This window comes from Lonchura striata, chromosome 26 (genome assembly GCF_050655825.1).
Source record: "Lonchura striata isolate lonStrDom1 chromosome 26, ASM5065582v1, whole genome shotgun sequence".
NCBI classification, from domain to species: Eukaryota; Metazoa; Chordata; class Aves; order Passeriformes; family Estrildidae; genus Lonchura; species Lonchura striata.
This window is the reverse complement of record NC_140728.1, coordinates 9,312,031-9,330,664: the sequence shown is the minus strand read 5'-3', so window position 1 is coordinate 9,330,664 and position 18,634 is coordinate 9,312,031. Positions and strand designations below refer to the sequence as shown.

The window sequence follows — 18,634 nt, the reverse complement described above, 5'->3', positions numbered from 1 at the left end:
CCTGGCGCCTGGGCAGCTGCTGCAGCCCTGAGGCCCAGCAGGGGTGGCCCTGAACGGGGCTGGGGGGCTCAGCAGAGCTGGTGGGAGCTGAGGAGCAGCCTGGGCTGGAAGGGACGAGCCCGAAGCTCAGTGAGCCCAGGGTGTGGTGTCCAAGTGCCAGCATGGGGACACTGCAGGGTGACCTGGCCCTGGCCCGAGTTCCCCAGTGAGGAGCCCACGCAGCCTCGGCCCAGGACAGTCCTTTAATGCACGTCTGGCTGCACAGGGACATCTCAGGGTGCCACATCTCAGCTGAGCCTGGGCACGGGGCACTGGGGGAGCAGCTGCTGCCTCTGGGGTGTCTCTGCAGGGCTGGGAGGGGGTGGGTACCAGTGGCCCTTGGGGACAGCATGGCCTGTGCAGCTGATGGATGGGGGATGCTGTGCAGGAGCAGGGCTGAGGGCACTGCTGGAAGGGAAAAGCTCAGGTCTCCTTTCCACACCGTTGTCCTTGTGCTTCAGCTCAGTGGGAATTCAGGGAAGGGCACAGAGGGACAGGGGAGCAGTGAGGGCAGGCTGGCAGCAGGGATGGGGACGGTCTTCTTCGCAGTGCTCCTGTGGGAAAGAAACAGCAGAGGGGTGGCTTTGGCTGCAGGTGGTGCCAGCAATGCCTACGGGATGAGGGTGGCACAGGCAGCATGCCCAAAGGGGAGCACCCAGGAGAAGAGGAGAGGGGCTGGCAGGGAGGTGTGGGACAGACACGCAGCCCGGTGTGGGGTGGCACATGGGGACGGGTTGCCTTTTTCTGTAGGGAGTGGGGACATTTCTGTGTCTCCCCAAGCACAGCCCAGGAGGCTGAGGGAGCACAGGGGGATCAGGACCTGGCCCTACCTCTCACTGCCCCGTGGGGGACTTGGCAGCGTCGAACATCTTCTTCCTCCCCTCCATGCCCGACATGGCTTCCACGTTCTTGCGCCAGTCACCCACTTCCACAGGGCGTTCCTGCCGAGGGACAGGGCTGGGGATGAGGGTCTGGCAGCCCTGCCCCGTCCCTCCCCTGCACAGAGCCCTCAGCTGGGAGACAGCTGCCCTAGCAAACTCCCTGTCTCTCTGCCATGTGTCCCTGCACAAGGAGCTGGCTGGGGAAGTAGCAAACAGCGGCCCGATCTCCACAGGGAAGTTTGGATCCATGTGGATACTTCCCTCCTCAAAGCCTGCGTTCATGCACCAGAAGGCTCAATAATCCCAGAAGGATTTCTTTAGGAGGAAGAAAGCATGTGGGACTTTGGGTTTACACCAGCACAGTGGGGCAAATGTTTTTGCTGAAATAAAAACACTTCCTGCATTGCCCTCCCACCTCCACCTTCTCTGAGCCTTTGACGGGGACTGGGATTGTTGGTGTGACAGTGGGAGCCTGGCAAACACTTCCAGAGCAGAAGGGCAGGTGACATCAACTCTGGGCAGGTGACAGCAGCTCTGGGAGCTCAGGTGTCTGCTCTGCCAACCCCCAGCATTCATAGATTACAAGCTGAGCCTCAACACTGTCTCACCACATCCAGAACAAACCCAGACCTGTTCTCCACCTGGTGCTCAGGGCTGTAAGCACAGTTTTCTGTCCAAAGGGCTGGAAAAATGCTATACCACAACAGCTGAAAATTGAGATTCTCATCCAATTCTGCTCATCCAATTCTCATTCAATCTGCTGAGCTGGAATAAGCTGGTGAAACCCCTCTGGGGAGAGGGGATTCCCAGCTGTGCCTGGGGATGAGGCACAGCCCCTGGTGCTGGGGCACCTGCACAGCCCAGGCAGGTTTGGGCGTTGCTGGCATTGAGAGTTTTCCTTCTCACACCTCTGCCAGGCTGGTGGGAACTGGGTTATTTATCTCAGGCCAAGTGCTGGGCTGCTCTGTTTTGTCTAATCTGGGTCTGGGAGTCCCCTGGGAGATTTCTGAGTGTGATTATGCCCGACAGGAGCTCTTGTGGCTCTCTACAAGATCAAAGATCAGACTCTGCATGTGCAGCTCAGCCACGGTGCCGAGGGGGCCCAGGTGAGACACCCCCACACACTCTGGGACTGAAGAGCACCATGGACACAGCCCTGAATCTCACATGTTACCATCCACCAGTTGCCTGGCCCAGTCAGACTGGTCCTACGTGGTCCCACAAGATCCCACAACAGGAATGGCCTCACAAGGCTCTTTCCAAGGCTGACAAGGGGTGAACACAGGGTGCCCTGGAAAAGGGCAAGGGCACTCCGAGGAAGTGTGTCCATCTCCAGTCTCCAGAGGAGTCACCCACCTTCTCCGTGTCCTCCTTCTTGACAGACTTCAGGTTGGCCCTGAGATCCATGGACACCTTGTGCTTGGAGCCCAGCAGAGCCCTGAGCATGGCATCAGCCGAGACACGAACCCGGCGCAAGGGAGGGCGCTTGAACTTCCCTCGGAGATCAAGAACTTTGATTTTCAGATCTTTAATCTGCAAGGGCAGGGGAGGAGCAGGAGTGGGAGGTCACTGCTTGGCTGCCTTGCACAAAGAGCCCCTGTGGGAAGCAGTAGGCTCTGCCAGCACCGAGCCCCAGAGGGATCTGCACCTCTCCTGCAGCACCACCCTCACCAAGGCTCTGCCCATCCAGGCTCAAAGCTGGGCCATGGGCTGGGCCCAGCCTGCTCAGGCAGCAGCTGTACCACAAGAAGCTCTCAGACCCACAGGGGTGACCAGGAGAGTGAGAAACCTCTCTGTGGACCCTGAGGACAGTTGGGATTCCCTTGGGCAGGTATGAGCTTTGCTCTGAGTAGTGCCTTGCAGAGCAAACACCAGCCCTGAGAAAACCCTGGTGCCTGTCCCACATCCCAGCTCAGCCTGGTCCATGACACATCCCCATCCAGGCCAGAGCTGCCACTGGGAGGGAGTTTCCAGAAGGAATCAGCCTGTCCTCCCTCCTACCTCCCGGGTGTTATGGTTGCATTTCGCTTCAATGTCATATCTCTCCTCATCCACAATTTCCACCTTCTCGTGCAGCTCCCTGCACAGGTCCTGGGGGCCAAGAAAACAGGAGAGCAGTGAGCGAGGCCCCTCATGCTCCCAAGGAGCTCACTCCACCCTCAGCCTGAGGAATACCTGGAGCTGGCTCAAGGACAGCCCGCTGGTGCGCAGTGGAGTGACCCGCTCAGACAGGTACCTCTCCTTCTCTGCCTGCTTGTCCACAATCTCCTGATCCCACTCCTCCTTGGCTTTGGCCAGCATCAGACTCTGTGAGCACAAGGAAATGGCAGAAGTGGGAATGGAACAGGCCCCTGTTTCCCCTGAGCCCTCACAAACCGTCTCTAGGATGGGGCAGTCCCGTGTGCCACCCCCTCGCTGTGTCCCCAAACACACATCAAAGCCTCCCCACGGCTGGGTGGGGCAGGGGGGCCGGGCACGGGGCTGACCTTGGCTCTGCTGGGGCAGGGAATGTTTATCCCAAGCCAGAGCCCGGGGAGCTCCCAGGCTTGTGCTGCAGCACAAATGGGCTGAGGCTTCAGAGCTGAAGGTGTGGGGGTCTCTCCCCACCTCAGTGAAGAGGAGGTTTGTTTGGACCACAAATCCCACATGAGTGAGAAGAGCAAGGTGGGGTGGGAGCTGCTCCCCACAGCCCATCCTTGAGCTTCCCTCATCCCTCTCCCACCGACCACGCGCTGCAACCCGGCTCCTTTCCCCCAGCAAGACAAACCCCAGGGAGTTTCCAGCCCTCGGGACTCACCTTCAACAAGAGTTTGCGTGAGGCTGTGATCTTGGATTTTCTCTAGGGGAAAGGGGAGGGAAGGAAAACACCCTTTGAAAACAAACGCACAGCAAACACGGAGCAGCACCAGGGTCTCTCCCAAAGGGAAAGGCACTTACCTCCCTGCCGGCAGGGGAGCAGCCAGAGAGGAGCAGAAAAAACAAGAGAAGAGAACAGGGCATCAAGGAATGAGGGTAAAAAAGAGGGGACAGTCAAGGAATGCATCTCGTGTGGTTGCAGTTGGTTCCTTATTTCTGTATCTCACAGCTGCCACCAACACATGAACCAGGTCTGAGGTGAAGGTGCCCTCTGGAAATGCAGTGGGAGCTCAGGGCCACAGCTAAGAAAGCCAAAATGTCACTCAGGTGTGACAGGTGAGCTGGCACTGTGCCCATCGTGCCAACCCCAGCTCAGTCCCTGTGGTTCAGACACCCTCATTCCCCCACTCCCACTTCAGCTGGGTCGGGATGCTTGGATCCTGCTCAGGTTCACAGGGTTGGGACATCTCCAGGTCGCTGCTCCAGGAAAGCTTTACAGGGAGTTCCTCCCTTCTCTGCCCACCAGGGAATGCGTTGTATTTGTGCAATGCGCTACAGAGAGCCTCACGGCAAATCCAGAGGTGCTGCCCCCCTCTTAAATCTGCATTTTGGGATCCAGGAAAGCCCCGAGGTTTGAACTGGGAGACTGAAAGGGCAAACAATTTCCATTTAAAGACAGCTTTTGCGAGAGGTCTGGGGCAGGGCAGGGTCTCCCAGCTGATCCTCCCCAAAGGGACAAGCTCAGCGGAGCGAGGCTTTCTGGGGTGCGAGGGGACCGCAGCTACTCACGGCTCTGGCATCGCGGCGTGTGCTGTTCCCTGCCAAAGAGAGGGAAGGCGGCTGAAGCAAAGGTGCGAATCCAGCGGCAGCCGGCAGCGAGGGAGCGATGCCCAGGTGCGGTGCTGCCCCGCGCTGCCGGCGGAGGGAAGCGGCTGCGCCGGCTCCATCCCCGGCGGAGCACGGGGCGAGCCCCGGGCTCCGGGAGAACCTGCCCGCGCCTCGGGCCAGCGGCAGCGTGCCGCCAGCCGGCCCTGCAGGGCTCCCCGGGGCTTTTCCCAAGCTCCGAGCTGCTCCCCTGCCGGCTGCGCCTCCCGCCCCAGCTCGGGCCAAGGGATGGAGAATGGAAATCTCAGGAGAAATGGGGGTGCCTCGGGGGCTCCCCCACCGTGCCGGCTCAGGGGGTCCTGTCCTGCAGCTCCTGTGGGCAACGGCAGGGATGGGAGAGCCAAAACCCTTCCGGGGATGGAGCAACAACTCTGCTCTGGAGCCGGGCTGAGAGGGCTAGGGGTGCCCAGTCTGGAGAAAAGAAGGATCTGGGGAGACCTCAGAGCCCCTTCCAGTGCCTAAAGGGGCTCCAGAAGAGCTGGAGAGGAATTCTGGGACAAGGGATGAAGGAACGGGACAAGGGGAATGGCTTCCCACTGCTGGAGAGCATGGTTAGATGGGATATTGGGAGGAGATCCTTGGCTGTGAGACCCTGGCACAGGTTGCCCAGAGAAGTTGTGGTTGCCCCATCCCTGGAAGTGTCCAAGGCCAGACAGAGCTTGGAGCAGCCTGGGATAGCAGAAGGTGTCCCTGCCATGGCAGGGTGGGGCTGCCTGGTCTTTAAGATCCCTCCCAACCCAAACCATTCTGGGATTCTCTAAGAGCCCACGGCTGAGCAGGTTCCTTCAGCAGTCACATTCCAGGTGCCACACTCAGGGTTTCCTATTTACCAATTGCCTGGTGATCCCAAGCCCTGGCAGCTGCTCCAGCACATGCTGCTCCCCCGGCCCTGCTCTGACCCCACTGTCCCTTCCTGTGCTGAGCAGCTGGGGCATCCTGTAAGCTCAAGAAGCAGAAAAATGTGGGGGGAAATAGCAATCCTTTTAATTTTTTTTCCTTAAACAGCATTTTCCATGTGTGGGTTTAGTCCTTTTCTTTGGGAGTGAAATGTACAAGCTGGGATTTTTGCATCCCACAATATTTGGAAACTGTTTTAGACCCCAAGGATTCATGCTGGGGAAATGAAAAGCGGGTCTCAAAACAGCTGCTCACAGGTTGGTGTGGAGCCTGTGCCAAGCAAATCTCAGGGCACTTCCTGGCTCTGTCCCCTCATTCCGGTTCCCTCCCCATGTCCCCACAGCTCAGCCAGAGAAATGTCCTGAATAAATGAAGTTTGGAGGATTGGGGTGGAGGGGGGGTGGAATTCCAGCAGGAATAATCTTCCCCAGAGCCCCCCAATGTGGATCTCTGGATTTACAAGAAACAAATCCCAAGAACGGGAATTTCTTTGTCCTCAAACCACATTAGACAGATTCTGTTTCCTGCCTTTGTAGAGGTTTTTGGTGCTGTGACAAACATCCCTGGTGCCTTGATCAGGCTGGGTCCCAGCTGCTGCCCCCAAGTTTATTTTAGGGATGGCAGAGGAGCCTTTCTTTCCCTGGAACTGCGAGGGCTGGGAGCAGCCTCTCAGTGTTTCCATTGTTCCCTGCTGGAGCAGAGCCCAGCATTCCTTGGGGTGGGATCCACACCACACCTCGAGCTCACGACCTCTACCAAGGTCAGTCACATTTTCGGGCCAAATGGTCCTAAATTGGCTTCCCAAACAACTGCAGGGACTCGGCTGTGCCAGTGAGACATCCCCAGCAATCCCCAGTGCCAGGACTTTTTGACTCCAGCTGGATCTGGAGCATCCATGAGAGGCTTTGCTCCCTGATGGGGACAAGAGGATCTAGGCAAGCTAATTCTGCACTATTTGCACTGCCCCAGCTGTGAAAAGCTAATAAAGCTTATTGAACCACTGGATCACGGTAATCCTTAAAAGAAATAATCTCATTAAGCCAAACACAGTCAATCCTGACATCCTCCCCAATCCCAGGAGGCTGGAGACAAACCACAAACACTCTCCCAGCTACCAGGACTCCACACTCTGTTCCCACCCCGAACCTCCCACCTGTGAGCCAGGCTGGAACACCCGGGCAGTGCTCCCCAAACAGTCCTGTTTGCCAGGGTTTGGGAAAAAACAGGCAAATATCAGCTCAAAGTCTTTGTCCCCATTGCAGCCTCATCAATCCTCTCTCCAAGAGCCGAGGAAATATCTGATCCACCTCAGAGAAGGGGAGAAATTCAGGCAGATTCTTGTGCTGGGGATTCGTCTCTGTCACGTGCTAGTGCCAGGGGTCTCGTGCCCATCTCAGCACCAGCACACCCGGAGGGGAACAGGGGCAGTGGCAGTGCCTTACCTGGTGTGCAGGAGGGAGGTGACGCCTGGCCTGGGACAGCCGCGCTCTGCCGGGGCTGGGGCTGAGCGGGGGTATTGAATCCCAGCCCTGCCTGCAAGTGGTCGGTAAAAATAGCACAAATCCCCTCCTCTGCAGGCATCTGCTGCAAGCCCCGGCAGTGCTGGGACTGCTGCTCACACCTGGGGCCCTGCCTGGAACACAGGGACACACACGGGTCACCCATGTGTCACTGCACTTGTGTCTCAGGGCACCCACAAGCCCCCTTTGGTTCAGAGAATTCCAGGGCTGTTTGCATGCAAATCATCCCAGGCTGGCTTGGGTGGGAAGAGACTTTAAAAATCATCCAGTCCCAGCCCAGCCATGGCAGGGACACTTTCTACTATGCCAGGTTGCTCCATGCCCTGTCCAACATGGCCTTGGACACTTCCAGGGATGGGGCAGTCCTGTGCATCCTGGGCACCCTGTGCCAGGCCTCACCACTTACACAGGAAAGGATTTCTCCCCATTATCCCATCTAACCCTGCCCTCTGGCAATGGGAAGCCATTCTCCTTGTCCTGTCCCTCCAGGCTCTCGTCCAGTCCCTCCCCAGCTCTCCTGGAGTCCCTTTGGGCACTGGAATGTCCCCAGCTCAGACAGCTCCTGCTCGCATGGGGGGTGTTGGGGACACACAGACAGGCCCAGGCTGACCAGAGCTGCTGATGCCGTGGGGATGGGCTGGATCCTCCTGGCACCTCTGCCTTGTGTCCGTCCGCTGTGACAGAGCTCCAGAGATGCTGGAAAAGGCAGGGCAGGGGGTGTGCACAGCCTGGAGCTGCTGCCGTGCTGAGGCCTGCACGGTGAGGCACACACATGACAGGGCTGTGTCAAGAGGGCTCCTGGCAGCCACCAGAGCCACCAGAGCAGGCCAGGGAACCTCAGCAGGCCAGGCTGCACGGCTGAGGGGTGATGGTGTAAACCAGCAAAGTGGGCTCACAGCTCAGGCCAGGCAGGGTGGGGACCAAGGAGGGCACAGTCCCCTCCCTAAGGAGAAGGAGCAGCCCCACTCCCACAGCACTGCAGCTTGGCATGCTCAACAACTCCCAGTCCCTCACACGCTCTGAGATTTTCCCCATAAAAAGCAGGGGAAAAGCTGTTGCTTGTCCCCACTGCTCCCCACAAAGCCCTTTGCCCAGTGTCCCTTTGCATGACAAGGACTGCAGGGCAGGCAACACCTGTTCCCCGGGGTATTTTTAGGGACAAATTTAGGAGCAAACAATTCTCAACGTGGGGCCCAGCAGGGACAATGCATGGCATGTTAATCCTGGGGCTTTTATGGCCAGGAGGGACACACGGCTGCAGGAGTGGGGCAGCCCCCATGGTGGGGAGCACAGACAGCCACCGCACTGCAGAACCTTCCTGGCTCCTTTCCCCTCCCTGGACACCAGCAGGAGCTGCTGGCAGGTCGGTGACAGCAGCAATGGCAGTGGCAGTGTGAATGGCACCAAGCAGGGAGAGCCCCCTGCATGCAGCCCAGCCCTGCAAGGAGCCTTCCCTGGCTCCGAGCGCCAGCGCAGAGGATCTGCTGTCCCTTCCGAGCCGGAGGAGGAGGCTTTAGCCAGCCCCGTCAGACCTTTATAAGGAAAAGCCCCCTCGGGGCCAGGCCTCCAGCATCTTTCCTCCCGGATGCCTTGGAATTGTTTTCGGAGCACAGAGGAGCCAAAATTAGCCTGTGACAACGGCGCTGCATTCCCGCAGCTGCGGGGATGCGGCGGGGGCTGCTTCGGATGCCATCTGCTCCAGTCTCAGGTTTCATCCTCTGCTGGGACCCGGAGTGAGGAGGAGGAAAGGGCAGGAGAGGCATGGGGCAATGGGACCCCTAGATTTGGGGTTTTCCGTGGCTTTCAAAGCCCCAGCTCTGCCATGGGAGCTGCATAGAGGGACTGGCAGGGCATCGAGATGTCCCATCCCTCCTCCCCAGCTGACGCAGAGGGGACGTTCTGAGTCCCATCCCCATCCCTGGCTCACAGACCACAAGGAGCTGCCTCCAGGTGAGGGGTTGTTTTATCAAGTGCCACCTGAGCCTTGGGCACCGCTCTGAGCTGGTGGGGTGGGAAGGATCAGGCTGGAAATCTATGGAGTAGAGCAGTGCTGAGAGCAAATTCAGAGCAAAATAATAAGAATATATCTAGGATTGGCTTTGTTGGTCAGAGCTGGGTGCTGATAACACCCAGGTCATGGGTCTGATTCCCATTCACTTTAGAATTGGACTCAGGGTCCCTCCCAACTCAGACTATTCCATGACTCTGTGATTTGTCCATGTGCTGCTGCTGGTGCTCCTACAAATCAAATATCCCCCTGTTACTGGGAGCCACTGGTTGAAGGGAAGCATTCCCCATGGGCTGCTACCATGGGGATGGATGCCAACAGCAAATTCTCAGAGAGCTGTATGAGGAGTTCAGACCCAGCCAGGAGCAGGTCCCCAGGGACAGCTGCTTGTCCCTGAATGTCCCTGGGGTCTACAGGTCACCTGTGTTTAGTCTCTTACAAGTGGACCCTCTGGCATGTGTTTAGAGGGATGGGGCATTTCCCCCTCTGGACCATCCAAGTCCCTGGAGGGTGTTGATGCATCAGCCCCATGTCCATGGCAGAGGCTGCCAGAGCTGCCCAATGGTCCCTGGCTCCTCAAGGTCTTGGGATTCCAAATGCAAAGGTACCTGACTCCTGTAGCAGTTCAGCTGCCCCACATGAAGCCAATCTCCCTGAAGAAATGGACTTGAAGCAATGCTGGAGAGATCTCTTCCCCTCCTCTAGAACCCTCCTGTGAGAAGATTATTCTCCTGCACGGTGTGGGTGGAGGGAGGCAGAGATCTCTGAAGCTTGCTCTTGGGGAGAGAGGTTTATTCAAAGATTCAGGAATGCCCAAGCCTCGTGCTCTCAGGTGTAGCACGTGGCTGGGTCTCAGAGGGTGGGGAGGGGAGGGAGAAACGGAGGGTTTAGGAGAGGGGAAGCCCCAGGAGGGGAGGAAGTCCAAGAGAGGGAGTAAGAGAGGAGGAGAGGGCCAAGAGACCGCATGGCCCCTCGGAGCCCCCTTTTCAGGGGCTCCCAGGTGGGCTGGGACAAGGCATGGGCCAATGGGGTTACAGACTCCGATGCTTCAGGGGCAGGTACAGGGGTGTGGGATGAGCCACAATCTTTTGTGGGGTAGGATGGAACAGTCCATTTCACTCCAGGATTCATCCAAGGGTAGAAGTGACATTCGGCTAGCTAAGATAACAATCATATCTATCTATCCTCTGCAACACCCTCCCACCCATGCTCTCCTCGCTCTCTCCCAAACACCATCCTCGTTCCATCAACCCCAATGGAATTAAAGCCAGCAGCTCCCAGAGCATCCAGGACAGACTTAGAAGTGACAGCTGAGACTCTGGTGTCCTTTGGCACTCAATCTCACTGCCATGCTCAGAGTCCAGACTGGGGGGTGACAGGAGACCCCCAGCTGCACCAGGCCTGTCACAGGCCTGGGACAGATGATGCCCCACAGACTCACCACGGTGTGGGAGAAGGTTTTCCTTGTGTGGGACTGCTCAGGGACCAGGGAACAGCGAGGTCACCCCCTAAGCCAGGTGATTGCAAGGCTGCAGGGTCAGGTGGAAGTGAAGTGGTGAAGGGCCATGGGACTTGTCCTGAGGAATGGTCCCCCGTGCTGTTTCTCCTGCAGACCATCCAGCAGCTCTCACCCCTCCTGAGCTGCCAGAGGAACCCAGCCAGTCCCACCTGCTCTGTGGATTGGTGGCAGTGCAGTGGAAGCTCCTGGGATGCTTCTCTACGAGCCGATGCCTTCTGCAGCCCTGGGGTGAATTTCCTCACCCTGCTGCATCTGTGAACAAGTTCCACTAAACCTGAGGGATGCCCCGAGATGGAAAGGGGGCCAGAATTTGGATAATCATCACAGCCCAGCCTGGGATAATCAGCACAGCCCTAGGCCAGACCCCAGATATTCCCCAGGGGCTGAGAGACCTCTCCCAGCTCATCTGCCCCACTGATCTTCACCCCATTGCATCAGCCCCACCAGGGCACCACCATTTCCCACTGCTGGCAGGGCAGAGGCTTCTCATCCCTCTGGGATGTCCTGCTCCATGTCCTGCTCCTTCAGCCACAGCCCCATTCTGGGAACCCCAAACTCCAGAGACCCCCTTGGGCCTGGTGCAGCTCAGGAGGGTGCCCGTGCCAGCCCCTCCATCCGTGGGCACAGGACTCACCCTCCCCACTTGGGTACAGAGAGCAAATCCATTGGAAGCAGCTCTGGGGCTGGATGCCAAAGCAGGACAATTATTCCAAAGTGCAAGAAACACCTCCCACTTCTAGAAGTATCATGGCCAGTTTGTTTTTCTCTGCTTGAATACTTTGGGGAGGTCTGAAATGTTTGCAGAAGAAGGTGCCAAAGTTAAGGGCCCCCAAAAGACAAGGGGCCCTTTAGGACCAGCATAGGCTCCTGCCTCATGCCTCTGGCACATGGAAAAGGCTTTATTAAATAAGGAGGAATTCCCTGCTTTGGGATAGTGGAAAGACATTATTGAAATGAAGCTACCCACTGAAGACTTTAAGCTTTCAATGGCTTTGCCAGTGACACATGAAAAAACCTTCCCAGAGCTGATCCTCTGGGCTCTTTGCACCAGGAGGGGGATTTGGGCTGTTCTGTGCCAGGGGCAGCCATGGCTCAGCAGCGACATCAGTTTGAGTATCACAAAGTCCAGGCTGGTTTCCAGCCTAAGGCAAAATATTCTATATAAGCAAAAAGAGACTATTCCAAATAATCCAACATTTCTGGCCCAGGCAGGGACCCTGACAGAGTTTTTGGACATTTTCAGAGTATTTTCAGATTTTTTTACATCTGTCTATGTGACACATCTCAGTATCCACTTTGGGCTGGGCTGGGCCACCCCCACTCCCAGAGCCACTCAGTGGCTCCTGCCTGGGGACAGTGGGGGACAAACGGGTGCTGGCACGTGCTGGTTGTTCCTCCTGCAGCTCCAGCAATGTCTGGGCCCTCATTTTGTTGCTTCCTGGTGAGTCCCTGCTGGTTTCCTGGGCTCCCACAACCTCAGCTGTACTGCTGGGGAATGTCACAGCCACAGATCTGAACTCCCCAGGACACCGAGTCCAAGCCACTGCAGCAGGACCCTGTGGCTGGGGAATGAATGTGTAATCCCTGCAACCCCTGCCCCAACCCCCACAGCAGCCCAGGACCTGTGGAACAAGGACAGTTATTTCCTCCAGTGCAGGAGGATTCAGTGGAGATGGCCAAGCTCCCCACAGAAGTGCTGGGGACATCTCAGCCTCTGCTCCCTGCAGCATGGACACACAGACATAGAAGAGCTCTGGGCAGGTGGCATGTCCCAAACCAAAATCCAGTGATTTAGGAATTGTAATTAAGGATGGCAAAGAAGTAAATCATTTTAGGAACATCTGAAGGAAGTTGAAGATTGACCTAAAGCCAAAAAGCAGAATGCTACTTGCTACAGCTGGGATTTGTTTTTCATTTTTATCTAAAGATGAACCACCCACAAGCTCAGAGATGATCCCAAGAAAAGCAGGGCAGTGCCAGGCTCTCCGTGGGGCACCTGGTGATGGAGGAGGTCCCATGTGACAAAAGCATTGGCACCACCAGGCTGCACCTCCCTGTCTCAGCACTGTGACCCCACTGTCCTCCCGGGGCATCCTGTCCAGCCAGCCCCAAACTGATGCCAAAGCCAGAGCTGGGAAGTCATCAGGTGAAAAAAACTCCTGTCCTCTGCACCCACTGCACCCTCGTGGTGCTGCAGGGAGGGTGCCAGTCCCTGTGGGTGCTGGCAGAGCCCCTGCCCACGATGGGGGCACAGGGCAACCCCTCAGAGCAGCCTCAGCACCAGGGCACCCTCAGAAAAGTGTGGAGAGGGATGCTGGAACACGGGCACAGCGGGCTGGGAGCAGCAGAGCCAGATTTTCAGGCTCCTGCCTTTGAACTCGGGGTGCTCCGGGGCACCTCTCTCCTCTCTGGAGCTCTCCCTGGAGGCCCGGGGGGTCTGACCAGCCCCTCCTCACCACAGGAGCCCATGTGCTGGAGGGGTGAGGGGCCACAAAGACACCCTGCATCCCCTGTTGTGCCTCAGTTTCCCCACCTCTGGGGGCATTAGAAATGCTCCCCATGAGTCCTCTCCTGCTTTCCAGGCTGCCTGGGAGTGTGCTGGCACCACTTCCCTGGCACTGGGGGATGCTCCAGCCTCTGGCCCTGGGCCTGCTCCACTCTCTGGCTGGCTCTCTGGGCTGTTCATTTGTTTTTCAGTCTCGGGGTGACTTTTCCTCTGCAGAGACCTTCAGCCCTCCCAGGGGAGATGAAGCCAACACAACTTCCACCCCCACGCTGCTGCCTGGGCTCTGACCCCAGCCCCTGCTCCAGGGTCAGCCTGGGAATCCACTCACTGAGGGTGGGGCAAGTGTGGGTGTCTGCTCAGAAAATCCCAAACCTGGAGGCTTGGGGAGCTCTAAAGTCCCTGGGGGATATGGGGTCCAGGCAGGGAGCCTGGATGTGTGTTGGTCTGGATGAAGGGCTGGGGATGAGGATGGAAAAGCTGAACTTTCCCCATGCCTAGACCTGAAACGCTGACACAGGGATTTATGTTCTCTTATTGTCCTCTCCCTCCATTGACTGCCTGAATTTCTCCCCAGCTCTGGGGTACCCTGGCCTCTCTGCTGCCTCATCATCATTGCCCAGGGATGCACCAAGGCCAGGGCTAGTGCTTACATACCTTGCATGATCATTGTCTCTGACAGTTCATTGCTGACAGTTGGAAAACAGAAAATATCTATTTACAGGGGGCAAGAAGGCAGAAAAATTGAAAAAAAAAGGAGTTACACTGAATAAAACTGGTAACTTTGGGAACCCCCTGGCACTGGGTGCTCCCCACCATGGCACAGGCTTGGGATGCTCACACGGCTTTGATTGAGCCTCGCTGAATCCCCTGGGAGCTGGGGATTTTAGGGGAACCTCCAGGACAATACTTCCCCTGGAAACGCTGTGTAAGCATCAGCGCCTTCCTGACCACCCCACTCCCTTCTGACACGTGTGCAGGGACCTGGTCTGGGGCTTGTACACACAGGGCACCACACCTGAAGCGTGTCCTGCAGAGGGTCCCACCATCCCTGGAGTCCGTGGTGTCCCTGTCATGACCCGGGGACGGTGCAGAGTTCCATCTGTGCGGTGTTTGGGTCCGGCTCCATGTGCACCCCCGGCCTGGCCCTGCCTCCTCTGCACCCCCGGCCGGGGAGGTCCCGGTAAACGCAGCTCCGAGGAGCAGCCGGCCAAGGAGGCTTGGCGGGGTGGAGCCCCCAGAGCCCGTTCCTGCAGAGCCAGCCCCAGCCTGGCCCCGCACAGCGAGCGGGCGCCGGCCGTGCCACCGTCCCCAGGGCCACCCGCTGCTGCCCCGGCACCGGGCTGGCACCCCGCGGGCCCGGGGTGCAGGCTGGGGTGCAGGCTGGGGTGCAGGGTGGGGTGTAGACTGGGGTGCAGGCTGGGGTGCAGGGTGGGGTGCAGGGGGGGTGAAGGCTGGGGTGCAGGATGGGGTGCAGGGTGGGGTGCAGGCTGGGGTACAGGGTGGGGTACAGGATGGGGTGCAGGGTGGGGTGCAGGGTGGGGTACAGGATGGGGTGCAGGGTGGGGTGCAGGGTGGGGTGCAGGCTGGGGTGCAGGGTGGGGTGCAGGATGGGGTGCAGGATGGGGTGCAGGGTGGGGTGCAGGGTGGGGTACAGGATGGGGTGCAGGGTGGGGTGCAGGATGGGGTGCAGGATGGGGTGCAGGGTGGGGTGCAGGGTGGGGTGCAGGATGGGGTGCAGGGTGGGGTACAGGATGGGGTGCAGGATGGGGTGCAGGGTGGGGTACAGGGTGGGGTGTAGACTGGGGTGCAGGATGGGGTGCAGGATGGGGTACAGGATGGGGTACAGGATGGGGTGCAGGATGGGGTGCAGGCTGCCGTGGCCCGGGACATAAGGACACCGCGCTCCGTGATTCCCACGCGGCCGGGAAATCTCCGGCAGAATCCGCAGCGCCTCCGGCCCCGGGCCGGGCTCAGGCTCCGGCTTGCGGAGCGCGCTGCTGGCTCCAGGCGCTGCTGTCTGCGCTGCCTGTCGGGGCAGGGCCATCCCTCCCTGCTGCAGAGCCACAGCGCTGCTCCGCGTCACCGGAGCACGAACCACCGTGGGAATCCCTGGGGACTAGCGCAGTGGGACTGCTGAGCACGGAGCCTTGGGGTGCCGGGGGGGGCTTTGGAGCCCGACTAGGTTTAAGGGGTCATGACTGGCAAAGCTCTGTGCAGGATTTGTGCTCTCCCATGCCCTGTGGGGTCCCACAAATCAAAGCAACACCAGGGTAAGAAGCTGAAAATCCTGTTAAGGCACTTTTGGTACAGGGAATTGGGGTCCCCAGCATTCTCCAACAGCCCAAGGACATCCCAGGGTAAGACAATGTCCAGCAGCACAGCTATGTCACCACACCATCACTTCAGTGCCCTGCTGAGGGGTTCCTGCTGCAGCAGCAGCTTTCCAGCCCTTTTTTAAAACTGGGACCCAGCCACATCCATCTGTCCCAGTGTCACTGTCACACAGGCAGAGCTCCCTGTGGCACGGATCCTTCGGCCACAGCCTCATCCATCCCCTGTCCTGCAGGAGAGGCCTGGGGTCCCCACCAGGGCACCAAGTCCTGTGCATGTCACTTGCATGAAGGGTGGCGGGGCCCCAGGCAGGGATGTCACCTCCTGCCCTGTCTGAAGCGCCAGGTGGTGGCCCTGCCTGTGTCCTGTGCCAGCCCAGCTCTTGCGGTGCCTCTGTCCTGACCCGGCAAGGGGGAGCCAGCGCCAGCACTGGCCTCCCCGAGGCCACTGTCCTCGTCCCTGGGCCGCACAGCGGTGACCTCACTTGCCCGCAGGGATCCCGTTCTCTCCAGCAACTGCCGAGCCAAGGGCCATCTCCATCCGACTCCTGGGAAGCTGCGATTCCCTGGGCTGTCCCACCGGGGCTGCGTCCAGCTGCACCACTGCAGAGAGAAAGCTCCTGTCACCCGCTCGGCCAGCGCTGGGACATGGGGCATCCTGAGGGGACTGCGGAGTGGGGCCAGACACCATCCCCTCCCCATCCCACGTGCAGGACGGCAAAGGGCCCTGTATCCCTCAGGCCACCCCAGACAGAGGGAGGATGTTAGAAAGTCCCTGTCCAGGATACACAGAGGCCAAACCCACGGGGCATCGCAGCCAGTGCAGGGGGACATGGGAACATCAACCTGCAGACCCGCCCCGGTCCATGGGACCCCCTTTGTGATTCCCCAAACCACTCAGGGATGGGAACCTGCGGCCAGGGACCCCATCCTGGGCTGGGTCCCGGTACCTGCTCGGCAGCTGTGCCGGGCGCGCACCTCCTGCATCGCCTGCTGGTTCTTGAAGCGCACGAGCCCCATGGTGATCTCGGCGTTCCAGCCCGGGTCCTCCTGGGCGCAGCGGAAGTCGATCTCGAGGCTGTCGTCCATCACCACCGTGAAGTAAATGTGCCGCTCCTTCCACTCCACGCACTCCACGGCCTTCATGCGGGCGAAGCTCAGCTCCTTGCGCCGCGAGCCCTTGGGCTCGAAGAGCTGCAGCCCCTTCTCGGTCAGCAGGCACCGCTTCTTCTTCCAGAGCTGCAGCAGCCCCCCGCTGCGCTTCTCCAGCACCCCCTCCCTCAGCACCTTCTCGGGGGTCATCACGGCTGCTCGGCCCCCGGGTCCTCAGCACCCTGTGCCGGCCCAGCCGGGCATTACTCGCGGGGGAATTCCAGCCGCTCCACGCCGGAGCCGAGCTCCGCGGGGCCGGGACCCGCAGTGGCCGCGCTGGGCTCGCCGCGCTCCGCTCCGGCTCTCAGAGGGGCAGAGCCATGGGGTGCCCCATCCGGCCGCCAGCCCGTCCGGGGCTCCGCTCTGCCCGGCCGCGTGTGGGATCCGCGCTCCCAGGAGCTGTCGCTACTTGCCCGGCCGCTCTCCCACTCGCATTCCTGCCGCCTCGCCTGGCCCCTCCTGCTCTCAGCCTCCCTTCACGCCCAGGCGAAGCCCGACCGGGCCCGGCGCGGCCCCGCTTCACCCGGGAGGAGCTTTTGGGGTGCCAGAGGGCAGGCGTAGCCTCAGGGCCTTGGTGTGAACAGGCAGGCTGCGGGATGGGGCTGCGCGGCAGGCTGCGGGATGGGGCAGGGACAGATGCTGGAGGTCCAAGAGCAGCTCTCGGGGGGTGCAGTACCAGGGGCTGGGGGTGCAGCCCCGCGGGCACAGGGCTATAGGGTGCAGTGCTAGCGGGGAAAGTGGGCTGTGGGGCACAGGGCCGACTGGGCAGGGGGCTGTGCATAAAATGCCAGCCAGGCAGAGGTACAGAGTGCAGTGCCACCGGGCAAGGGGGGCTGGGGGTTTCAGTGCCAGCCAAGAAGGGACAATGGGCTGCAGTGCCAGGGCAAGGGCTTCTGTGTGCAGTGCCAGCTGGGACAGTAGGCTGTGTGTGCAGCACCAGCCAGGCAGGGGCTCTGGGGACGCTGAGTGCAGCCCAGGAGAGACAAAAGCAGAGAACAGACAGCAGCAATGGGGACAACCCCTGACAGCCACCCACCCCCCCCACCCACTCACTCAAGGGTGCTGGACCACCCCTCAGCACACAGAGCTCCCATCCCTCAAAGCCCCGGGGACGGGGTTTGAAGCCCCCACGCTGTCCCACAGCAAGGAGCAGCATCCCCCAGCCCGTGTGACCCGCACGGGGGAAGGAGCCGTGGAGCGGGGCCGGGACAGCGCAGCCCGGTCCTCCTGCCTGATCCTCCCCCCCCTGCAGCCAAACACCGTCTCCTTTCCAGCCCGTCTCGTTCCCGGCCACCGCAGCACCGTCTGTTCCTGTGCCAGTGCCTGGCACCGAGGGTTCCCCGGGCCGGGCCGGGCTGGGCTGCCGGGGGCACATCTGGGGACTTGTGCGGGCCGTGGGCTGCCAGGGTGGGTGATGGTCACAGGGGGCTGGGCAGCTGAATGTGCCCCTGCCAACGCTGAGAGTGGGTCTTTCACCCAGGTGAGGTGTGCAATGGGAAGAAATCCCCCGGGAATCTGCTGGGGTCACTGACGGGAGCTGGATCAGCCCCTGGCACACAGCCCCTGCTCGTGCACCCCTCGCAGCCCCAAGCCCGCAGAGCCCCCGGCTGGAGTCCCCTCCTGCCCCCGCTCCTCCATCCCTGCCGGGGGCTTTGCCGGCAGCCGCCGTGGCCAGGGGGCAAGTCTGCAGCGCTGATGAGAGGCACCTCATTATCCCTCATTAAGAGGGCAGGGCGGCTGGTGGAGCCAGGAACTGGTTCGTGCTCCCTGGGGCCAACCTCGCCGCGCTGGCAGAGATCCCGGGTGTCCCAGGAGACCCGGGCTCCTGACGTCAGGCGGCCCCGGAGGTCACCCTGGGCACCCCAGCGCTTCGGCAGCAGCGGAGCAGTGTGGGTTCCCCTACCAAGGCTGCTTTCCCACGCACGGGTAATGCTAAGCTCCAGGGATGCCGAGCCCTGGGAGCTCGGGGGGAGTGGTTTTGCGCTGTCACTGCTCTGGTAAGCTGGGATGTCCGTGGGCAGTTCTGCCTCACCCTCCAGCT

The 18,634-nt window shown here is 59.9% G+C and overlaps 2 protein-coding genes across 4 annotated transcripts; both read right to left on the bottom strand.

Annotated features, from left to right (window-relative positions):
- Nucleotides 1-227: 227 nt before the first annotated feature.
- On the bottom strand, nt 228-7,048 carry TNNI1 (troponin I1, slow skeletal type). 2 transcript variants are annotated; one of them, XM_085561606.1, is made up of 8 exons: nt 7,001-7,048; nt 4,562-4,594; nt 3,718-3,759; nt 3,096-3,227; nt 2,922-3,011; nt 2,277-2,453; nt 870-980; nt 228-593 (listed from the first exon to the last, which is right to left on the bottom strand). In XM_085561606.1, the coding sequence occupies exons 4-7, from the start codon at nt 3,219-3,221 to the stop codon at nt 873-875; spliced, it is 501 nt and encodes a 166-aa protein (XP_085417732.1). In that variant the 5' UTR covers nt 3,222-3,227; nt 3,718-3,759; nt 4,562-4,594; nt 7,001-7,048; the 3' UTR covers nt 228-593; nt 870-872. The 2 variants fall into 2 exon arrangements, with proteins under 2 accessions (XP_085417732.1, XP_085417733.1); XM_085561607.1 differs by lacking the exons at nt 4,562-4,594; nt 7,001-7,048 and adding an exon at nt 3,858-3,935.
- An 8,336-nt stretch (nt 7,049-15,384) lies between these two features.
- On the bottom strand, nt 15,385-16,972 carry PHLDA3 (pleckstrin homology like domain family A member 3). 2 transcript variants are annotated; one of them, XM_085561597.1, is made up of 2 exons: nt 16,392-16,972; nt 15,385-16,044 (listed from the first exon to the last, which is right to left on the bottom strand). In XM_085561597.1, exons 1-2 carry the CDS (start codon nt 16,741-16,743, stop codon nt 15,923-15,925), a joined length of 474 nt encoding a protein of 157 aa, XP_085417723.1. In that variant the 5' UTR covers nt 16,744-16,972; the 3' UTR covers nt 15,385-15,922. The 2 variants fall into 2 exon arrangements, with proteins under 2 accessions (XP_085417723.1, XP_085417722.1); XM_085561596.1 differs by having other exon boundaries at nt 16,420-16,972.
- Between the last annotated feature and the right edge of the window lie 1,662 nt (nt 16,973-18,634).

Bases quoted from the DNA above. Each gene is read 5' to 3' on its own strand.
- PHLDA3 (XM_085561596.1), bottom strand. From the start codon at position 16,743: ATGACCCCCGAGAAGGTGCTGAGGGAGGGGGTGCTGGAGAAGCGCAGC. The intron at 16,045-16,419 runs GTGCGCGCCCGG...TTCTCTCTGCAG, and splicing joins ACCAGCAGGCGATGCAGGAG to TGGTGCAGCTGGACGCAGCC.
- TNNI1 (XM_085561607.1), bottom strand. From the start codon at position 3,920: ATGCCCTGTTCTCTTCTCTTGTTTTTTCTGCTCCTCTCTGGCTGCTCC. The intron at 3,228-3,717 runs GTGAGTCCCGAG...TTGTGCTCACAG, and splicing joins CACGCAAACTCTTGTTGAAG to AGTCTGATGCTGGCCAAAGC. The intron at 3,012-3,095 runs GTATTCCTCAGG...CTTGGCCCCCAG, and splicing joins TGTCCTTGAGCCAGCTCCAG to GACCTGTGCAGGGAGCTGCA.